At 38.6% G+C, this 21,876-nt stretch overlaps 1 protein-coding gene and 1 long non-coding RNA gene across 14 annotated transcripts in view; one reads left to right on the top strand and one right to left on the bottom strand.

The window, feature by feature from the left end:
* Positions 1–20,602, top strand: part of LOC147374366 (uncharacterized) — a 162,966-nt gene extending 142,364 nt beyond the window's left edge. The window contains exons 8-9 of one of the 6 annotated variants that reach the window (XR_015162673.1): positions 9,976–10,029; positions 16,331–16,777. This is a non-coding gene — a long non-coding RNA (uncharacterized LOC147374366). Of the gene's footprint in view, positions 1–303; positions 2,033–9,975; positions 10,030–16,330; positions 16,778–17,915 lie in introns of those variants that run through there. The other 5 variants (XR_015162677.1, XR_015162671.1, XR_015162680.1 and 2 more) reach the window with 5 other exon arrangements.
* NAMPT (nicotinamide phosphoribosyltransferase) overlaps positions 1–21,876 on the bottom strand; it is a 376,625-nt gene that overhangs the window by 21,262 nt on the left and 333,487 nt on the right. For 4 of the 8 annotated variants that reach the window (XR_015162669.1, XM_086396900.1, XM_086396901.1 and 1 more), the window contains exons 1-4: positions 18,686–18,849; positions 8,443–8,599; positions 6,884–6,987; positions 4,761–4,889 (exon numbers count right to left, since the gene is read on the bottom strand). Coding sequence is in view for 7 of the 8 variants with exons in the window: in XM_086396900.1 (XP_086253026.1) it covers positions 4,761–4,889; positions 6,884–6,987; positions 8,443–8,599; positions 18,686–18,742 (447 nt within the window). In the remaining variant the exon portion in view is untranslated. Of the gene's footprint in view, positions 1–4,760; positions 4,890–6,883; positions 6,988–8,442; positions 8,600–18,276; positions 18,294–18,685; positions 18,850–21,876 lie in introns of those variants that run through there. The other 4 variants (XM_086396905.1, XM_086396904.1, XM_086396903.1 and 1 more) reach the window with 2 other exon arrangements.

Genomic DNA, 21,876 nt, shown 5'->3' with positions numbered 1-21,876 from the left:
CTGTATGGTGGGAAGCCTACCACATGTATTTCAGATACAGTGCCGAGCTCAGCTCTCAAATCCATAATACGAAGGATAAGCAAACTAGGCCCCAAACAGTAGAGAATGTTGAATTACCTATTTTTCCATCCAAAGCTCCAAAGAAGCAAATTTTATGAAGACTATCTGTGATGAAGGACCGATGTATTTATTTTCAATCTATCATGGATCAATAGTTTTATAAACTATATTCACACTTGGATGCTAAGGCAATTTCTATAGAAGTTTCTAAATGCTTATCCTTGATTTTTATATTTCATGCAGACCTGCACTGAAGACCTCATGGACCAGCACTGGTCCATGGACTGCACCTTGAATAGTATACATCTAGAGGAGTTATTTTTTCACTCCTCTAGGTAGTACTGGATCTAATTTTTCCTTGGATCTAATATGACTACTGGAAGGTTATGTATGTGAGATACTTTTGCTTAGTACTAGACAATTCAATTCACAGAGTTATGTTTTATGTCCTTGGCATTTATCAAAAGTCATTATAAAAGAGCCACATGAAACATTTCTGCATATGCTGTTTACTTCTGAGGTCCCTATTTTGTAATTCAGTTCCTATTATAGAGTTTTCCAAATGAGGAGATGAAAGAATTGCTACCTTCTAATACTAAGACTTGCTACTTCCTGATAAGAACTGTCTCTTGGTTTTCTCCCCTTTTCCTTGGCTTCCAGGCAACTCCAAAAAATGTCTAATCACAGCAACTATATTAATTATTACGACTTAGGAATTCACTCCTCCATTCTAGGATCATAATTTCCTATTCTTTTTGTAAACCAGATAGCCTGCTATTACAGCAGCTTCAAATTTTAGACAGGAAAAAAAAAAATTTTAGAAAGAGCTGCTAAGATGACAACAAGTCTGTGCTCACTCAAAAAGCTACTTTCTAAGTTTTACAAAACACGCTTTTACTGAATACCAGCTAAGTGACCAATAAATAAAATAAGTAAAAATAAAAAGATTATTTATTCTTGGACTTCCCAACTCAGTCCCCTAAAAAGAAAAACTGCATTAGACTCTTGCGATTAACTATGGCTCCAAGTTCTTTGCGGCTCCTTCCATCAAGAGGTGTAATTTATCTCTTCATCCCTGATTCTGGGATGTTCCTATGATTTGCTTTTGACCAAAAGAATGTAGCAGAAGCCATATTTATAACTTCCAAGCTTCTGTTTCAAGAGGTTTTTTATAGCTTCTACTCTCATTTTCTTAGAACCTTGAGACTGCCCTGTTGTAAAGAAGCCTAAGTCAAGGAAAGAAGTCCAACAGTCCCAGTTACCTAAGCTGAGGTTCAGACATGAATGGGAGTGAGGCCACTTTAGACTGTCCCTTATCTGAGCTGAACCCCTACCTGAATGCAGACACGTAAGTCCAAGCAAGACCAGCAGAGAACCATTCAGTCAACCGCAGAATCATGAGAAATAACAGCATTTTTGTGAGGGGGTGGGGGGTAGTTTGTTATATAACAGTAGAAAACTGATGCAACTCCTAACTTGAACTCTATGACAAATCACCTCTTACCTAAGCATTCTGCTTCTGAAATTCTTCTTTCGTAATTTCAGTGATTCCAGTGCCCCAGCCTATGAGTATCCTACTTCTAACTAATCTTTAGCTTCTCTTCCTCTTTATACTGCTGCTGGTTATCCTTCTAAAGCAGAGTTTTATTCAGGTTGTGTCATTCCTTAAAATGCTTTAGTGGCTATCTATTCCACAGAGGAAGAAGGCCAATTCATGTTGAAATCTGAGGCCTTCTGCAATCTTGCCTTATTTATCATCTAAAGGTTTATCCTTTATGATATATTCCACTTTTTTGCTATAGTCTCCTTTGGGCTACTTGTTGTCCAAAGAATACCTCAACTCTTCATTCTTTCATGAAGAATACCTTCATGAAATGGAAAAGGTTTTTTTTCCCCCATACACAGAATTCACTACTTCTGCTACCAATTTAGCGTTTGTACTTGTATTAGTGTTTAGTTAAGAATAAATTGCTCCTCCTCCAAAGGCTGTTAAGTAACACATACCTTACTCTAATATCTGTGCCCAGCACTTCTGGGGTATATAACTAGTAATCAATATTCATTTGCTGATTTAATTCAATCAACTCATAATTTTAACTTAGAATGATATTATCTAGGAGTATGAGAAAGATAGAAAACATAATGTGAAAAACTCTAGTTGAGTTATAAAGGTAGAAGATTGACCTTACCCCTCGAAAAATGCCAGGGAAGGAGAGAAATAACTATGAGACACAGTGATCCTTCACATCACCATTTCCTTTCCATAGTCCAACAAAATCAGCTTAAATTATACTCTTAATAAAATCACTCCCCTTTAAAAAAGATCACTGTAGATGTAAGCAAGGGAAAAAAAGGCAAGTTAGTTTGGGTTAATCCAAGGTCTAATAAAATAGGCCTTGTTGGAAACTTCTCCAAAACAGAAATTTGCCCACACAAATCAAGATAAAATTTTTAGTTGAAAACTAAGACTAAAGTAAAAGAACCTGCAAGTTTTATTTAAGAAGTGTTCATTATATCATTACTGTGCAGAATAAAGAATTTCAAAGAATGAGAAACGGTGTGGTATAGTAGAAAGGGGACTGGACCTACTCTGTTAACTAGTCCCTTTGCCCTTCAGGGCTCAATTTCCTCATCTGTGAAATGAGGGCATTTGATCAGTGTAATAGTTTATAAAGTCACCTTTGATTTTTAACAGCAAAAAGGTTTTGTTTTTTTGGTTGGAAGAAACTGTTAAGTTTAGCCCAACATGCTCATTCTTCAGCCCCTCTTAAGTCTGAGATACCTCTGAAGAACTCTTAAGCTCTCCTAAATACGTTTTGAAATCTGATTTGAGGACTAAGATTTCTTCTAGCACTGATATTAAAATTGATAGAGCAATTCAGTAATTTTACTGGGTTTTAAAATTCAGTGTATGGTGAATAAAAGAATCTTACTAATAACTCTGCACAAGGAATTCCCTGGTGGTCCAGTGGTTAGGACTTGTACTTTGACTGCTCTGGTTCAAGTCCTGGTTGGGGAACTAAGATCCTGCAAACTGTGCAATGAGGCCAAAAAATAAACCCCACAAAAAAACAAACTTTGCACATACTGGGAGGGTGAAATGGAAAGAATACTACTAAGCACTATTATTTTAAATGTTTTAAATTAAGCATTTCCTGAAGAAAATCTTAAGTTTTTAAATAACAAGCTTTTTGGATTTGGTAACAGATTGGATTTACAAGGTAGTAAACTTGGGTGGGAGATGGCTAAGACAAAGATGAACCACCTCTATCCTCTAACCCACAGAAGAGGCAAAGTCATTCTGAGAAAGTGTTTTCTGGAGACATGGTATTTAAACACAATTTAAAAAAAAACCACAGGATCTATCAGAAAGGGATTGTTTCAGAACATATATTTTTGTGCCTTAGATAAAAATACATACCAAGGACTGAAATTATTTAAATAATATATATTAGAAGGTAAACTTGATAAGCAGATGAAAATAGGGAACTTTTTTCCCTTCAAAATCTAAATCTCATATTGGATTTTGTATTTAATAATCTTTAAAAATATATTTGCTAACAAACTAAGATGTCCACAATTTATAAAAACATCAACTTTTTTTTTTAGTGAAATACATCTAAATAATGATAATTAAAACAGGTACTTAAAATTTTTTTCAAGGCTAGTATTTTTCACTTTCTAAAGAAAAACATACATGAAAAGCAAGGTAGACTTGGAACTAGTTCTGTGTCATAAATATCTGCTTTATGAGACTCCAATTCAACACAGGGTAAGAGTACTTATTGACTAAATCCTCAACCAGAAAACCAAAAAGAAAAAAAGTGAAAAAAGGTGATTCATAAATGATGATTTTAAAAGTAAGATTTATCTGTTTGGGATCTTTTGGCACTGAAGGTAAAATACACTAGATGATGTGGTTCTTTAAGAACTCTTCTACTTTTTTTTATAATTTCATCCCCTCAAAATAAAGTATCTGTCAGTAAAGGAGTATGAGAAGTGTTAATATGTTTCCTTTTACTCTGAGTTCACAATTCAGAGTTTTAACACATAACAGTAAACTATTTTAAATCTTTATTTTAGTTAATTGTTCATTGTTTCAGAGCCTGTTAGGCTATTAAAAATTTTTCTAAACTGTTTCTAGTCTTTATAAATGAATCCCAAATGTATTATTTTATAATATAACAAATTAGTTTTACCAATAAACTAGTGAGATAAAGCATACAAAGCACCAAGTAATCACCTCTCAGATAATAGGGTGAAATTTCTATAGTGAACCTTGAATGTATTTAGATGAGAAATACCAGGTGGTAGAGTCTAGGCCCTAAACTGATTAGATTAGAATAAAGAAAACAATTACTAAAAGTCTTAAGTTACTAAAGATGTACCTGTGCTGTTTTTATACTCTTTCTCTATGGTGGTATATATTTAGGATTGCAACAAATAAGATGGAGGCCAGCTGAGTTTTAACTGTTAACGATTTTTTACAATTTAAGATTAGATTTTGGAAGGTAATTTAAAGATTATTTAGTCCAACTGTCATTTTATAGGTGAGGAAACTGAGGCCTGAGAGGTTTATGAAGTGGTAGGAGGTTACATAAACTTCATTAGTAGCAATTTTTAAACTAGAATTCCAGTTGAATGGTTTTTACATCTACAATTAATGTTAAGAATGAAAAGCAAAACAAAAAACAATTCACCTCAACCCAGTTTGTAAGCCAGTAACACTCCGGATCTGTGTTTTCCACTGTGAAGAGAACATTTCCTCTCGGAATGACAGAGCCCTCAGGAACAGCTTTTACTTCTATTGGAAGATGCCCATCATATTTCTGGTAAAAGACAATAATGAAATTATTCATTCAACAGATGGTACACCATTACCATTACATATTTTACAGAAGCTAAACTTACTGTCAGAGAAATTACAATTGTAGATCTTACTATATTGCTAGTAATATGGTCAGAATATGTTTATCCTCCTGAAATAAAATTAGCTATTATGATTAACAGTTTAGTATTACTCATTTTTAAAATTTTATGCTGTCAAAGTACTTTTGCTAAGAAAAATTGTCACTTGAAGATAATTTCAAAACAAAGTTGTTTTCCTCTTCTTTCCCCTTCAAAGAGTTTATTCCAACATATTCTAAGAGCACTATCTTTCTTCTAAGTAGTCTTCTTTTCCATCAAAGAAAGGCTAATGACTGGAAGATTAAATAATGAACTGCTGTTAGAGAGCAAAATAAAATGAACAAACTAAAAAAGAAAAGAACTCTCTGCCAGTAGAAGAATCTTGAATAGGTTTTCTCTATACTGGCAGTAGACCTCACACTATTTTGGTAGTAGACTAACTAAGTATAGTTTCTAGAACTTTTGCAATCAACATCCAAGAGCAACAAGTCTCTCCCAGATTAGGCTGAGGATATAGTAGCTACATGTTACTAGATACTTAATTAAGCCTCCCCTTTTTTAAAGTTAAAAGCTGGTTAACTTTTGGCTAGTAAGGTAGGTTGTTTCAGAAATCCTGGCAGTTTACGTGATTTGGGACAAGATAACTAGATTAAAAAAAAAAAAAAATTCACGATTCTCGAGGTCTCAGATTCTATGCTTGTAAAATCGGATTATACAAGATTATTTCTAGAGAATCTATGAATCCCTAAGATTCTCTGAATATAAAATGAAAAGATTTACCACCTTGACGACTGAGAATTATATTACTAAGTACAGCATCTAACTTAACCATAATTGTTATCCTCAAAACAAATCAAATGAGTTAAATGAGGTAGTTAGCCAATAGATTTTACTGACCTTACTTAAGATATGGAAAACTAGCAGATAGCTTACCCAACTTCTTCATGGAGCCAAAATTACCAAATAGTAAAATTCAGTATTACAATATAGGCATGAAAGTTAAAGCATTTCTTATCACTTTGTGTTTGGTAGTTTACAATGAAAAACACATTCATTTTAGAGATAATTAACATGGAAAGATGTCAGTAGATCCCATTCTCCACCTATCTATGTAATATAGAAAACGGCCAGGGGACAATTCAACTTTTAACTCAATTTCCATGTCTTTGGATGCCCAAAAGTTTAAGCAAGGAATCCAAATGTGTTAGATAGGATATTACAGTACAATAAAGAATGAAAATTCATTTCACAGATCTGTACCAAACTATTTTAACTATTCAGTAAAGGAAATGTCCTAGAATTGTATAGTGATAGATTCATACCATCTATTTTCTTAGGTATTCTATAGTCCAGAAAATAGGCTCAAACTTTCAAGTTGCCCCACGCCCTTTCTTAATCATATGTATTTTCAGATAAAGGATTAAATCACCTTTCTGATTTGCTAGTTATTTAAACTGTAATACATATTGTATCAAACTGCTTAGACATGCTATAGATTCTTGATACTAATCATGAGGAAAAACAATTAAACGTACCTTTAACTTCTCACAAGAATATCTAAATAGATATTAGTTATAGGTTCCCATACAGACAATAGTTGTAATTATAGCTGATCCTTGAACGATGTGGGGGTTAGAGGCACCCCCTGCCAACGGTCGAAAATCCAGTCAGCCTTACTTACAGTATTACTGTATTACTTACAGCCAGCCTCTGTAACCGCAATTCCTCTGTATCTGTGGTTCTGCATCTGCAGATTCAACCAACTGCAGGCTTGTAGTGCTGTAGTATTTACTACTGAAAGATACTCCATGTAGAAGTGGACCTGTGCAACTGTATAGCCTAATCTTCTATTCAAATTCTGGCAAGAAATTTTGAACTAAAAGTAAAACCAAAATACAAAATACACATTTTTTACCTCAAGAATGTAGTTCCATCCCTTTTCATTAAAGACATCATCTTGGAAATGCTCTCTGTATACCTCTTTGGCTTCTTGGATCTTCTCTTTGGTCACTACTTTACCTAAAAAAATAAACATCTCCTGTTTACATTTCTGAAGGCATGCTGTGAATTGCTGAGTTGTCATAGGATTAATGTCTCTAGCTATTTCACACATTCTATAGATTAAAAAACAAGAACTGAGAGGTTAAATGATTTACCCAGAGTCAACAGCAGTCAGAAAAGGAATCTGCACTTCCAACCACTCATAAGCAGAAGCATAAAAGTTAATTATGTGAAAAACAAATTTGCAGTAGAAGAGATTTTTATATGTGTGTATGTATATATATTTTAAATTACAGTAACAAATTCACTTCTAGGGAGATTTTTTAAAAACCTGTGTTAATTTATACAGTCTTCAGATTTGAGAGTAAGCCTTTGACATGTGGTTTCCAGGTTAACCTGTTTACTTTATTCATAAAGTATATCTTTGGAGGCTGACAATCCAATAATTTTCACAGTTTCTACGTTGTTGCCACCCCCGCCCCCCCATACACCTTTAGCTAACTTTATCTATCAAATGAGAATAATACCTACTTATAGTGTGGTTGTGAGAACTAAATGAGTTATGACATCTGAATAAAAGTTCTTAGAATGCTGGCCTATAACAAGCCATATATTTTAGCTGTAATTAATAATAAATAACACTTTATAAAGCTTTTAAGCTGAAGGAAATTGAAGTGTAACATTAGTCTTTGGTAACTCTCTAAATAAGATCACTAGTAAACTTATTTAAAACATCTTGGGTAATTGTGTTGTAATGAAGTACTTTTGATATCCAAGTATATTTTCAATAGCACAACATATCTCAACTATCTAATCTTAAAACTGCCAATGTTACAGAAAAAATTATCTGCATAAAATTCAACTTAATCTGTATTCAATTCTGAGATTACGTTTATTTGAAAAGGTAAAAATGAAGTTTTCCAAAATGTATAGAAACCTTTGGAACTATTTCCCCACCCTCCAAATGGACTTCCAAGTAATAAAGTACAAAAATTATTTTGGGGATTCTGCTTCTTTAAAATGCATTTGAGACTAACTCTACAGTTACAAGTAGTTTTGAAACATAGGCCTTTAAGGTAAAACTGACTAGCATAAACATATTCTAACTGCTATCACAACTCAAAATGAGTTTCCAGGTCAGTGACAAATCCTTTATTTTGAATTAGTGACTAAAGTCTGCCAACAAACCAGATGACTCTCAGAAAATTACTCACTTCTCTAAATTTCTTCCCAAGCTTATTAGTTTCAGAAAATCTCTCTCCTATTTAGACCACCAAGTACATACAAATTATATAATTTAATGCTTTCAAATTAACAGATTGCTAAAAATTTCAAAAGAACCCCTAATGTAATTAATATCAAAATTAGACTCTTCAAAAAGTTACTTCAAATAATAAAATATGACAGTATAGGAGAACAACTATGAAGAGGTATATGAAAACAGTATTTTAAACATATTAGGAAAAGCAATACCTTTTAAATACTTATGAAGAATGTACTGCAATCCATAAAATACTGTTTCCTCATATTTCACCTTCCTTATTTTCGAGTTTTCGGTCTTCTTTTCACGGCATTCAAAGTAGGAATAAACTTTGCTTGTGTTGGGTGGGTACTGTTTATAGTGAGTAACCTATATGAAAGAGAAATACTTGAATTAGAAAATACCAGAAGAACAGAATAACTTGAAATTATGTAAAAACTAGATAAAATATACTGATTTGCTATTGATGAGCTTCTTTTCCGGTGATAAAGAATAAAAAGTAAGTATCGTGCTTATTGTTGTTTAGTTGCTAAGTCATGTCCGACTCTTTTGCAACCTTATGGACTGTAGCCCGCCAGGCTCCTCTGTCCATGGGATTTCCTAGGCAAGAATACTGGAGTGGGTTGCCATTTCCTTCTCCAGGGGATCTTCTCCATCCAGGGACTGAATCCATGTCTCCTGCATTGGCAGATGGGTCCTTTAGCACCAAGCCACCAGGGAAGCCCCATTATGATTAAGACACTGTTAATACTTCGGTATCTTAAATTCAAAATCACAGGCGAGTATAAATTTTTATAAACAGACTGGATTTAAGGAAGTACATAGCCTCTATAGAACCGGACACTTGGGGAGAAAAATAAAAAAAAGGTATCTCGTTTACTCTTGGTGAACAGTCTTCATTTGGGAAAGAGAAGCAGCTGCCTGGGGGGATATACAACATACAAGAATGAACTGAAAGCAGAATTTGGTACTGGTACTATTTAAGTGTGGAACGCTCATCAAGTCAATAGTCAATGACTTCTTCAGGCTCTCCATCTGCATAGTGAGGTACTGGAAACGATCTCTTCTAGTCTTCATAGTGACACTGTGAAAACCTGGATGAAAGCAACAGCAGCAGCAGTGGAAAAAAATACCCTGTTCTGTAATTTTTTCTCAAACCACCTCTGAATTGCAAAATATATGCCTATACAATTACAACATTAAATCCTTGTGGATTTAAAGATATGAAGAGGTGTTATTACAAATCTCTTTTCCATGAATTTAGGTAAGAGCCACTGTTGAAAATTTGTTTTTGTTTTCTGTGTTCATTATAATCTGAATTTATTACATTTTAATATGGTTACAATATTTTACCAATAAAAAACAACTAGAAGAATACTGTGTATTTTCCTATTTGAAAAAATAGGAATAATAATGCCTTAAAGCTTACAGATAGGGTGATGAGTCAGGGTAATGGTGGAATAAATGTTTGCAGATGAGTTTCATGGACGACTGCTGTGGACATAAACCATTTTCCCTGTTTACTTCTGATCTCAAGTTTCAGAAAAACTAATGTTTTCCCTGTTTGGCTGCACAATCTCAATCCAAGTAAAACTTGGCTTTAACCTAAAGAATCTTTGTGGCTTAACACAAAAACTCTAAAATGAATACAGAAAGAAAAAAAGTCACAAATGTTTAAAATATGTTTCCTTTCTCATTGAAGCAACTTACAACTCTGTCTAATAGCCCCCTGATGCTGCTTACAGGTAACCTTGGAGGTGAATCTTTATTGTTAATACGTGGTCTGTTGCCTAAGTCAGGTAAGAGTTGCAACTTTCTGTTTTGCTCATCTATGATGCAGTGGTATAAAGAAACCCCTTGCCAATGCAGGAGCCGCAAGAGACGCAGGTTAGATCCCCGGATCAGAAAGATCCCCTGGAGATGGAAATGGCAACCCACTCCAGTATTCCTACCTGGAAAATTCCATGGGTAGAGAAGCCTGGCAGGCTATAGTCCATGGGGTCTCAAAGAGTTGGACTGAACACACACAGGCAGTTATCTATATATTACAAGGTATATGGAAGCTTCATCAAAACCTAGCATAGGGACTTCCCCAGCAGTCCAGTGGTTAGGACGCTGTGCTTCCACCACAGGGGGTATAGGTTTGACCCCTGATCAGGGAACAAAGGTTCCTCATGTGCATGTGTGTTAGTCACTCAGTCATGTCTGACTCTCTGCGATCCTATGGACCCTAGCCTGCCAGGCTCCTCTGTCCACGGACTTCTCCAGGCAAGAACACTGGAGTATGGTGCCATTTCCTTCTCCAGAGATCTTCCCAAACCAGGGATTGAAACTGGGTCTCCTGCACTGCAGGCAGATTCTTTACCATCTGAGCCATCAGGAAAGCCCACATGCTGCATGGCGAGGCCAAAACAAAAACAAAAAAACCCTAGAAGTACATGTCAGTTTTTTAAAGTTAGAACTCAGGGGCTGATGCCAGTGTAAATTTCAGATTTAAAAAGTAGTTCAGTGAAGTAGCTAATACAGAGGCTGCTGCTGCTAAGTCGCTTCAGTCATGTCTGACTCTGTGCAACCCATAGACAGCAGCCCACCAGGCTCCTCTGTCCCTGGGATTCTCCAGGCAAGAATACTGGAGTGGGTTGCCATTTCCTTCTCCAAGCCAATACAAAATCCAGAGCAATTAAGTCTATTAGCTGATTCATTAAAATGCAAAAACATGCATATGTATATATAGGCATGATGATCACAGTAATAAATGATTACTACTTTAACTACTTAAGAAACTGGTTAGAAAAAGATATCACCACTTGAAAATGTACACAATGTATATATGTATACATATAAATATATACATTTTATATACATGTATATAAAAATGAAAATGTCCAGTTTACAATCTAAATAACTCCAATTTCCTTAGTGGGAATAAGCAGTGAGGTGGGAGAAAAGTCAGCTCTGATGAAGTAAAATTTGAACAAAGATTCACAGTTGTGACTCAGTAGTTATTGGACCTTTTTCAAGGTTCACATACTTAATGGTGCACCTTTAATAGTTTATAATAGTTTACTTTTTCTATATCAGATTTAAAAGTATTAGAAGGCAAATGAATTATTTTCTTCTTCTGAGTAGACCAAGCAGTCAAAAGCTAAATGGAAATGTACCTAAGCTATTTAATTCCACCTTGGTTTAAAAGTATACTAAAGATTTTCCATCCTACAAATACAGTTCCTGTTATGGACAATAATGAAATACGTTTATATAATTTTAAAGCTTTACTTCAGTTGTGTTCTTTAATTATGGTACTTAAAACCTTTGCGTAAGTATTCAGAATGTCTCTCTGAAAACAAACATTAAAAATACAAAGTTGTCTAGGCTTAGTTAGATATAACGTATGACTTCTAAAATCTTTGGAGAAACTTAAGAGAACTATTTAAGAATTCAGCTAAACAATAAGCAAACTCTCTGGCAATTAACTATGGAACAATTTACTATCAACCACTTACTAACAGCCAATATATTTGAAAAGAATAAAATATAATAGTATGTTCCGATCTGTTTATATACTGGCATATACATTGTTTAAATGGGAAAAAATTTTTTAAACAGAGCTTCTTGGTAAATATTTTCTAAAATAGCTCATTTTAGTTGTGCTAAGTTTACTGTCCTCTTCATTTTACTAAACTTCATTTCTGCTAAACTTGTCACCCTAAGCCCCTTGGAACTTTTATCAGAAAATGAGATGATATAGCAGAAATTCAAATCAATACATTTTTATTTTATAAACAGTTAATTCATTCACAAATATATACTCTACCTGCTGTGTAATCAGGCACTGGTTCAGATGCTAAGGATGGGGAAGTAAAATAGACTGACATAGTCCCTAGTCTCACTGGGCTAGTGAGGGCTGCTGCTACTGCTGCTGCTGCTAAGTCACTTCAGTCATGTCCGACTCTGTGCGACCCCATAGACAGTAGCCCACCAGGTTCCCTCGTCCCTGGGATTCTCCAGGCAAGAACACTGGAGTGGGTTGCCATTTCCTTCTCCAAAGCATGAAAGTGAAAAGTGAAAGTGAAGACGCTCAGTCGTGTCCGACTCTTAGCGACCCCATGGACTGCAGCCTACCAGGCTCTTCCATCCATGGGATTTTCCAGGCAAGAGTACTGGAGTGGGGTGCCATTGCCTTCTCCAAGTGAGGGCTGAGAGGTCATAACATAATTTCAGAGCTAGATGGATGCTATGAAAAATTAAGGCATGGGAGACTAAATAGGAGGCCAGGAAGGCTTCTTCTGAGATAGTGACATGTGAACAAGATCTAAATGACAAGGAAATAGGAAATATTTTGACTTCAGGGTCAGAACAGAAATGAAGACCACTGTGGTTGGTGCTTAGAGAATGAGGAGGAGGTACATGAAGTCAGAGAGAGATGCAGGGACAAGATCACATAAGACTCACAGGCTACCTCAAGTGGGGAAGCCACTGGTATGCTTTAGGCTAGAGTGATTATGATCTGATTCACATTTGACAAGCCTGGCAGAGGTGGAGAGTAGATTACAGGGTGACCTGAGTGGATGCAGGAGTATCAGTAAGAGACTATTGCCAAAACTCAGATCAGGTGAGAGATGATGACTCAATATCTTTGAAGAAGTAGGCTGATAGATTAGATTTGGGAATAAAGAGGGGGAGAATTTTATGATGTTGCCTAGATTTTTGGCTTGAGCAACTGAGTGAATAATGGTGCCATTTGCTGAGACGAGGAAAGGCATGGAAGGACTGGGTAGGGAAATCAAGAGCTTAGTTTTAAGTATGGTAAGTAAACACTAACAAAAAGCTTCATAATATTCAAAATTAAGTGACCTGCCAAAAGAGCACTCTTAAATCATATTATTTTTCAGCACTGCCTTGAACTTCCACCACTTGAGAAAATGGCTGTACAATAAATTTAAATTTATAAAATGAGAAAATAACAAATTTCTCTTAATATTCTCCACAAAGACTACCCCTAAAAATGTTTCTTAAACTGACATAGCCTTCTTGCAACTAACAGAATCCCGCCAGCACATAAATATATGTGTGATGAAGAACAGAGACACAAGGGAAAATGTAGCTCTTCTAATAAATCTAAATTTCAGTTATGTGGTTGATTTTACTTCATGAAAAAATAAGCTTCTAAAAACTGCACTCCCAGTGTCAATTAACCATGTATGACAGTTCAAGAGAAATATGAGAAGTATTACAGTTGCATAGAGTTTTTCTGTGAGAGCAAAGTATACTTTTCTCCTGAGCTTCTCTAGATTTCCTATAAGGTTGACATAATATATTTCCAAGAGCTTTCCTCCCACATTGGTATCACATGACCAAAGGTAACTACTACTAACCTACTTTCACAGTTATAATCACTAAGAAATAATCACAAGCCAACATTTCAACACTACCATGTGTATATAAGAGCATATGGAGTAACAGACTCGAAGTCACAAATGAAGCTATGTTACCTGTGTAATATCTAAGGGCATTTGTAGGAGGCACTTATTAAGACTCTCTACCTTTTCAAAAGTAATGAGCCAGAAACAGCAAAAATCATAATGGATTTTTTCTTCTTTTCAATATTATTCAGGATTTCTCAACCCCTGTCCTTCTGTTGCTCCAGAAAATGACTCATTGCTATTTGGCTTATAAAGCACTACTAACATCAAAATACAATTTAAGGATTTGGGGATTATATTATTTTAGTGAAGGGGAGAAATTATAAAACCAGCCATTATCATTATGCTGCCTCTTCCCTTGACTCTGGTAGAATTCCTAGCAACTTGCACCTTTTCTTGGCACACCTTTAAGAGAGATTTCATAAACTGACAAAAAGGCTATCAGTTTCTGGTATTTTTGTTTTGCAAGATACTCTACAATTATTACTGGCCTCATCCAGTTTTTCTATGAAGTATATTCATGATTTACATATAGGATTTTATTTCTGTTGCCTGGGTTTTTCCTGTAATTCATAATATAAAACTTACTGGGAAAACGCTATCCTAAGAATGCACAGGTGCTCTCTGACATACAAACTGCAGCAGGACCACACTTCTCACAGGGTTTAGGCTGCCACTGGAGCTGTTTTAACCATACTTAAGTGTCCAGAATTGGTGAAGGAGAAGCAACTTTGAAAAACAGGGAACAGTTCAGAGGAAGACACTGGTAGCTCAAGTCTGAGGCAGGACTAACTTACCCATAGGAATGATTGTCATCTAGCCCCAAATCTTTAACCCCAAAATGCCCAAATAAGATTTGTTATTCTGCCACTTATGAGGAAGCAAGCTGTTTTTCAAAAAGCTACCTTGGGTGCTTAATCACCATACATAAATCATACAGCCTTTTGTAACTTTTCTAAAATCAACTTTCACCCATCTTAGATTGTAATGGACATCTTTTGTCTTTTATAATACCTCAGTTCAGTTCAGTTGCTCAGTCCTGTCCAACTCTTTGCGATTCCATGGACTGCAGCATGCCAGGCCCACCTGTCCATCACTAACTCCCGGAGCTTACTCAAACTCATGTCCATCCAATCTGTGATGCCTTCCAACCATCTCATCCTCTATCATCCCCTTCTTCTCCCGCCTTCAATCTCTGCCAGGATCAGGGTCTTTTCAAATGAGTCAGTTCTTTGCATCAGGTGGCCAAAGTATTGGAGTTTCAGCTTCAGCATCAGTCCTTTCAATGAATATTCAGGACTGATTTCCTTTAGGATAGACTGGTTGGACCTCATTTCAGTCCAAGGGACTCTCAAGTCTTCTCCAACACCACAGTTCAAAAGCATCAATTCTTTGGTGCTCAGCTTTCTTTACAGTCCAACTCTCACATCCATACATATGAGTACTGGAAAAACCACAGTTTTGACTAGACGGACATTTTTTGGCAAAGTAATGTCTCTGCTTATTTAATATGCTGTCTAGGTTGGTTATAACTTTTCTTCCAAGGAGCAAGTGTCTTTTAATTTCATGGCTGCAGTCACCATCTACAGTGATTTTGGAGCCCCCCAAAATAAAGTCTGTCACTGTTCCATTGCTTCCCCATCTACTTGCCATGAAGTGATGGGACCCATTATAATACCTAATGGGTCTCTAATATTTATTAATTAATGGATGAAAATGTGTTGAATTCAAGATAACCAGTTTAAAATGACCTTTGGAGAAGCAACCCGCACTGGACAGCACATTTCATAACTTATGTGTCTGACGTGGCTTAAACTGTAAATTGCTTAGAGATTTCTTTCTTGCACTGCATGTTATTTATTTTTTCCAACTGAGTCTGAATTGACAACATCTTCCATTTCAACCTGCTAACAGGTAGAATGTTCAGAAATGGTAAAACTACTCTCTGCTGTAGTTTGTTACAGACATTATCTATATAGAAGGGGAAGAAGAATAGAATATAAATGAATCTTTTACTGATTCATTTAGTTGGAAACTGATCAGTGGTCATCCCAGAAATAAGTGGGGAAAAAAATGACTTATTTCCTTTACAAAAAAATGTTCCAAATACTTTTTTAGCACCGCAATGGCTAAGGCCAGCCCCAATGCACCTTTCCTTAGCTGGCTTATTAGCACAATGTAAATATAACCCAGTAGATAATTTTCTTTAAACCATTTTGAAAATATAAGTGGTTAACACTTAAGATTAAGTGTCCTTTTCATTTGTAACAAGAACCCAGGATGAAAACAGAAGAAACAACCACATTCATCTATTTCCTTCATTTATCATTATGTATAATGAAGTAAGAGATTACAGAAATGAATACATATTTTAAATGCCCCTTTAGTCCAAATTGTCCTGAACTGTCTGGAAAGGATACAAGCAAAAACAAAATTTCTACATGTTGTCATGTGCTTGGACATTATTCTATCTACTTGCAAAATACCTTTCTAGAGTGCCTAGACAGCCAATTATCCTTACTTCAGTTCTACCCAACCCACCCCTTGCAAAAGAACCAAATCAACAATTTAGTTTGTTCTGTTCTGTTCCACCAATACAACCAAAGCTGCTAGCTCCCTACTTTAACTGGCCAACAGTATGTAAGTACTGATAAGGATGTGTATATAATCTTCTCAGGTAATTTCCAAATAGAAGTGTAATTCTACTGCTTCTAGACTCAAGATTACCGTTGCTGTCTCCTCTTCATCCAAGAAGATTAAAAAAAAAAAGCAAAAATGATAAACAGGCTATGCTGCTAAGTCACTTCAGTCGTGTCCGACTCTGTGCGACCCCATAGACGGCAGCCCACCAGACTCCCCCGTCCCTGGGATTCTCCAGGCAAGAACACTGGAGTGGGTTGCCATTTCCTTCTCCAATGTATGAATGTGAAAAGTGAAAGTGAAGTTGCTCAGTCTTGTCTGACTCTTCTCGACCCTATGGACTGCAGCCTACCAGGCTCCTCCATCCATGGGATTTTCCAGGCAAGAGTGCTGGAGTGGGGTGCCACTGCCTTCTCCGAAACAGGCTATAAGTACCACCAAAAATGTAAGGAAAATGAAACTTAAAAACTAAATTGCAAGTGTAAAATACACAATTTATTTTACTGACTGCTGCAAACCACTGGTATAATAAAACATCAACCTGATTGAATCCTCTTGAGGGTTTTCTTGGGAGGGAGGGTGGGAAATGAAACATGTTAGTTACTAAGATGATAATCTTCTTAAAAGGTTTTATATTAGGAAGGGGATAAATACACCAACCGGTCTGACTTGAAATGGACAGGAATAAACTTTATTAAATAGGTACAAATTCTAATAGTGCTGTTAAGTATGCCTAGCTAGCAGATTAGAAAACATTAGGGTAACCACTCTTACCTTTCATCCCAGGAAACTGATGTTAAAGCAATTTTACATTCCTTATATACAATAGCTAGAGGAGCCACAAACTAAAGAAGCTTGCACACTGTTTTTAAAAGTTAAAACTTACCTTTCTTGTTATTAATACATTAAAAAACTTGAAAATTATTTTAAAGATTTAGTTAAGGGGATAAAGTTTTAGAAAACTGTGAATGAGACCATTCTAAAATCACTATTAAATAAACACTCAAAATACCATGAACTAAGTAACCACAAGAGAAGCACAAGTAAACCATCCTTGATAGCACTATGGTCTCCTTGCAACTGTGTAGATTTCCATTTTAAAGTTCCATTTAAAAGACCACTCCTTAAAGAAACTTGGTTCTACTTTAAATAATAACCCACCTTAATTATCAAAAGTAGAATCTTAAACCAGCTAGGAAAAAAAGTTAAAAAAGAGGTAAAATGGGATTCTCGAAAATACTGGAATATTTAAGAAAAAAACTAAAAGTAAGAACAAAAAAATCTGAAAACATGCTTTAATCGCTATACTCCAAACTACCATGCTGCTCAAGTAAAAACTGAAACTTATTTTGTGAAAGTGGAGTTTTCAGTCTGACATGTCATTTTTTAGGTGTCCTGGATAACAAAGCTTGTTAGTAAAGTATAATCCAGTTTACTTCAAATTTCCCTTTAACCACTCTTCCCTATATTAATGTATGTGAGTTTCAAATAAAATGATCGGGACACCTATACATACAAGCGTCCAATAGCCATAGTAACAGAACGCTGTGTCCTCTCAACATGTTCTCTAGGTTAACTACAGTTTTTTTTAAACTTCTTGTGTTTCACTTTCCTTTTCACAGAAATCACAAAGTGGTTCTAATGGAATAAAGGCAGATCGGCCTTTGCAACAGACGATGAGGAGTGTGAGTGATCACCAGACGCAAAGGAGTTTGAAACCGAGCCCAATGGAGTGGGACTGGGGAATCGAGCAGGGCTCCCCGGAACAGACAGATAAGGGTCCTCCGCACCGGGGCCACCAGCAGAAGAACGTGGCTGGCTCCAGCAGCCCTACTAGACCTCGCCCACCCCTTCCTCGAGGAGGGACACATCTGCCGACTAAGGGGTGAGCTTGCTTGACTCAGCTCCGCGGGGGAAACCCTACTTTTCAAACCTGACTCCCTCTTTCCACGGCGGAATCCCAGGGGCCGTTACCTAACTGACCTGCTCTCCTCAGGCAAGCCCTAACCAAGGCCGGCCCTGCCTGGCCCAGGACCAAAAGGCCGCACTCCTGGGGAAGGCGTGAGCTCACCCAGTGACGCCCCGGCCGTCGGGCCGCTGAGCTGCCCGGAGCCCCGGGCGGCGAGTGCGGGGAACCGGTTCGGGCCCGCCTCAACCCTTCGCCGCACCGCCCCACCACGCACCCCCCAGGCCCCGCCTCCTGCCGTCCATCCCTCCATCCCTGCTCCATCAGCCTCCTTCCCAACTGCGGCGCCAGCCTCACCTGCCCCATCCCGCCCGCCGCCGCGCCTTCCCTCGGGGCTTCCCCAGCGCCAAGACCCCAGCCCGGCCGCCCCCGCCCCGCAGCCTCGCGCTGTTCCCCGACGCACCCTCTTCCTCCCCGAGCCTCTACCTTGTATGAGTCGGTGGCCAGGAGGATATTGAACTCGGCTTCTGCCGCAGCATTCATCTCGGGCGGGAGCGTGGGGGCCGCGCGCCGCGAACTGCCCGGCGCGGCTGCGAGGAAGGAGAAAAATGGGCTTCACCGCGCTCCGTTGCTTAAGTCACCGATCGGTCGGAGGGGGAGGGTAAGAGGAGGGGGAAAGGGAGCGAGTAGGAGGGGCCAGAGGAGGGCGGTCCCGGGAGCCGTGACGCGGCGAGGGAAGCGGCGGCGGTGGAGCGGCGGCGGAGGCGGAGCGCGCCGGCAATCTAGGGACTCCCGGCGGCCTCCTCACCCCGGCTGCCCGCCCCCGTCCCATCGCTCCGCCGGGGACGCGAGGGGCGGGGTGAGGCCGCGCGTGCGCAGATAGCAGGGGGCGGGGTGGGAAGGACGTGAGGCACGCGCCTTTCTCGGAGACGCCCACCCCGGGAAGCCGGAGGCTGAGGGGCCGCCCCGGCCCGTGACCCATGCGCACGCTTGGCTTTCGTTTCCCGGCCCTACGCTGCGGGGTGGGGGCGGGGCCGGGAGGGGGGCGTTCCCAGCCTCGCCACTCCTACGATTAGCCTGTTCGCCCGCCCCGCTGGCACCTTCCTATCCTTACCCAGTCCTGGCCCGTTTTCTGAGTCCTCCTGAAGTCACGCCACTGGCTGGGGGCTGAGGAGCCTCCCTCTGTCCGTCTCCCCGTCCCCCTCGCGCAGTTCCTCACCTTTGTCTCTGGCTCAGATTCAGGATCGAGCCTTTTGCCTTCATCCCTCGTGTCTCTCCTGGTCCTCCTAACCGTCTTTAAAATCTGGAGCGCTGCGCTGAGGAACAAGGGCTGAGGGGTTTGCTTAACCTGACTCATTGGCTCCACTTTCCTCCACCTCTGTGACTGAGCTCTTTGATCCTTTGAGGATGTTTTGACTTTTCCCGAGAAAATAGCCTGCACCCAAATTCGGGTGTTGAATTCAGTCCCGACAGACAATCAGAGGATAAGACCCAGTTGAGTCTAGTTTGCCGAGGAGCAATTGGCAACGGGCCACAGTCTTTGACAGGGTGCGAGACTGACTTGTGTCATCGCTGTAATCGCTCAATCTTGGGAAACGGGTTGGCAAACTGGAAATACAAAAGCAAATGAAAGGACGTCGGATGACTTCAGCCAAACGTGGACCATCCATTTGCGTAGTTCTCATACGTGGTTGCATTTTTGCGTAAAACTGATTTCCTTTGTCCCTATGATTAATAGTTTTTTTTTTTTTTTTTTTTTTTAAGATTTAGGTTTTACAAGACACAGGTTACCAGGGGAAAACCAACTTAATGAAAACTGGTACATGAACTTTGCAATTGTCATTCAAGTTAGTGGAAGTCTCATTTTATGGAGGGTAAACGTGGAGGCTGTGAATTGAGAGAGATTCATTGTCCGAACACTGCTGCTGCTGCTAAGTCGCTTCAGTCGTGTCCGACTCTCTGCGACCCCATAGACAGCAGCCCACCAGCCTCCACTGTCCATGGGATTTTCCAGGCAAGAGTTCTGGAGTGGGTTGCCATTGCCTTCTCCGGTCCAAACACTGAGGCCTCTTCAATTAAAAGCAACTTCAGTCCAGACTATGTCTCCGAGTTAGTACAGATTCCTGACAATAGCCTCCATCTATAGGGAGATTCAGTAAAGGCAAAGATTACAGACGTGGTGAGATATCCCTAGGCGCTCACCAAGGTAATGAATAATACTAATGCATTTAGAATTATTTCAACAGCAAGGTTTAAAACAAACGAGGCTTTTTTTGGTTGACCTAACTTATGTTTACTGGGGAAAATTACTTTCAAAACTAAATTAATATTAAAATACTAAAAATTGTATTTGCGGAGATTATGTTATTAATATATTAAAGAGTACAATTCAAAGAAGAAAAATGATCCATTTTGCTCTTAATTTGGACCTTTCTTCCTTCATTCATTTAAAATTTCTATAACCTATTTTACTTAAATGACAAATGCTTTTGCTTAGCTTCCTGGAATCCATGGATGTATAACTGACCATTGTTCTGTGTGTGTGTGTGTGTGTCAGGGGCGGGGGGTGAGGGGGGAATAGAATTCTGATTACAAAGTGGGCTTTGTTTATGGTAGCATAAAGTTTAAGCTTCAGTCTTTGAATTGAATTTACAGTTTTAAGGTGAAAAGGCTTAATATCAGTGCAATTAAATATGCTATTAACATTGCTTGTTAAATGCAGAAACAGTCATAAGGCCTGCACTCAGCAGCAACTTGAACACAGAGCAGTTTCCAGAGGATAAGAGGAATATGAAGTCATGTTACCAATAGAAAAGGCTCCATTTGTCTAAGGTAGAATTAGGCATCAGGGGTATCAGACTGCTAATGCAGGAAATGTGGGTTCAGTCTCAGGGTCGGAAAGATCCCCTGGAGAAGGAAACGGCAACCCAGTCCAGTATTCTTGCCTGGGAAATGCCATGGACAGAGGAACTGGTGGGCTGCAGTCCCTGGGGTCACAAAGAGTCGGACACAACTTAGCGACTAAACAACAACAAATATGTAACTACATGTTTAAGCGGACCAATTTTTAATTAATTAGGATTTAGAACTATGAAATTATCACCAAATACAAAGTAGAGATTTCATTTTCAAGTGGCCTTCTGTGAAAGACAATTTAATAGCTAGCATTTAGTATATTTATCAAGTAGCATCAGTCAGTCAGTCAGTTCAGTTGCTCAGTTGTGTCTGACTCTTTGCGACCCCATGAACCGCAGCACACCAGGCCTCCCTGTCCATCACCAACTCCCGGAGTCCACCCAAACCCATGTCCATTGTGTCAGTGATGCCACCCGACCATCTCATCCTCTGTCATCCCCTTCTCCTCCTGCTCTCAATTTTTCCCAGCATCAGGATCTTTTCCAGTGAGTCAGCTCTCCACATCAGGTGGCCAAAGTATTGGAGCTTCAGCTTCAACAACAGTCCTTCCAATGAACACCCAGGAGTGATCTCCTTTAGAATGGACTGGTTGGATCTCCTTGCAGTCCAGGGGACTCTCAAGAGTCTTCTCCAACACCACAGTTCAAAAGCATCAATTCTTTGGCTCTCAGCTTTCTTTATAATCCAACTCTCACATCCATACATGACTACTGGAAAAACCATAGCCTTGACCAGATGGACCTTTGTTGGCAAAGTAATGT

The sequence above is a fragment of the Bos grunniens genome, chromosome 4 (assembly GCF_055505025.1).
Source record: "Bos grunniens cultivar Pamir isolate PY7600 chromosome 4, Bosgru_T2T1.0, whole genome shotgun sequence".
Lineage (NCBI taxonomy): Eukaryota > Metazoa > Chordata > Mammalia > Artiodactyla > Bovidae > Bos > Bos grunniens.
Note: the sequence above shows the minus strand (reverse complement) of the source record. Positions and strands in the feature narration are given on the sequence as shown.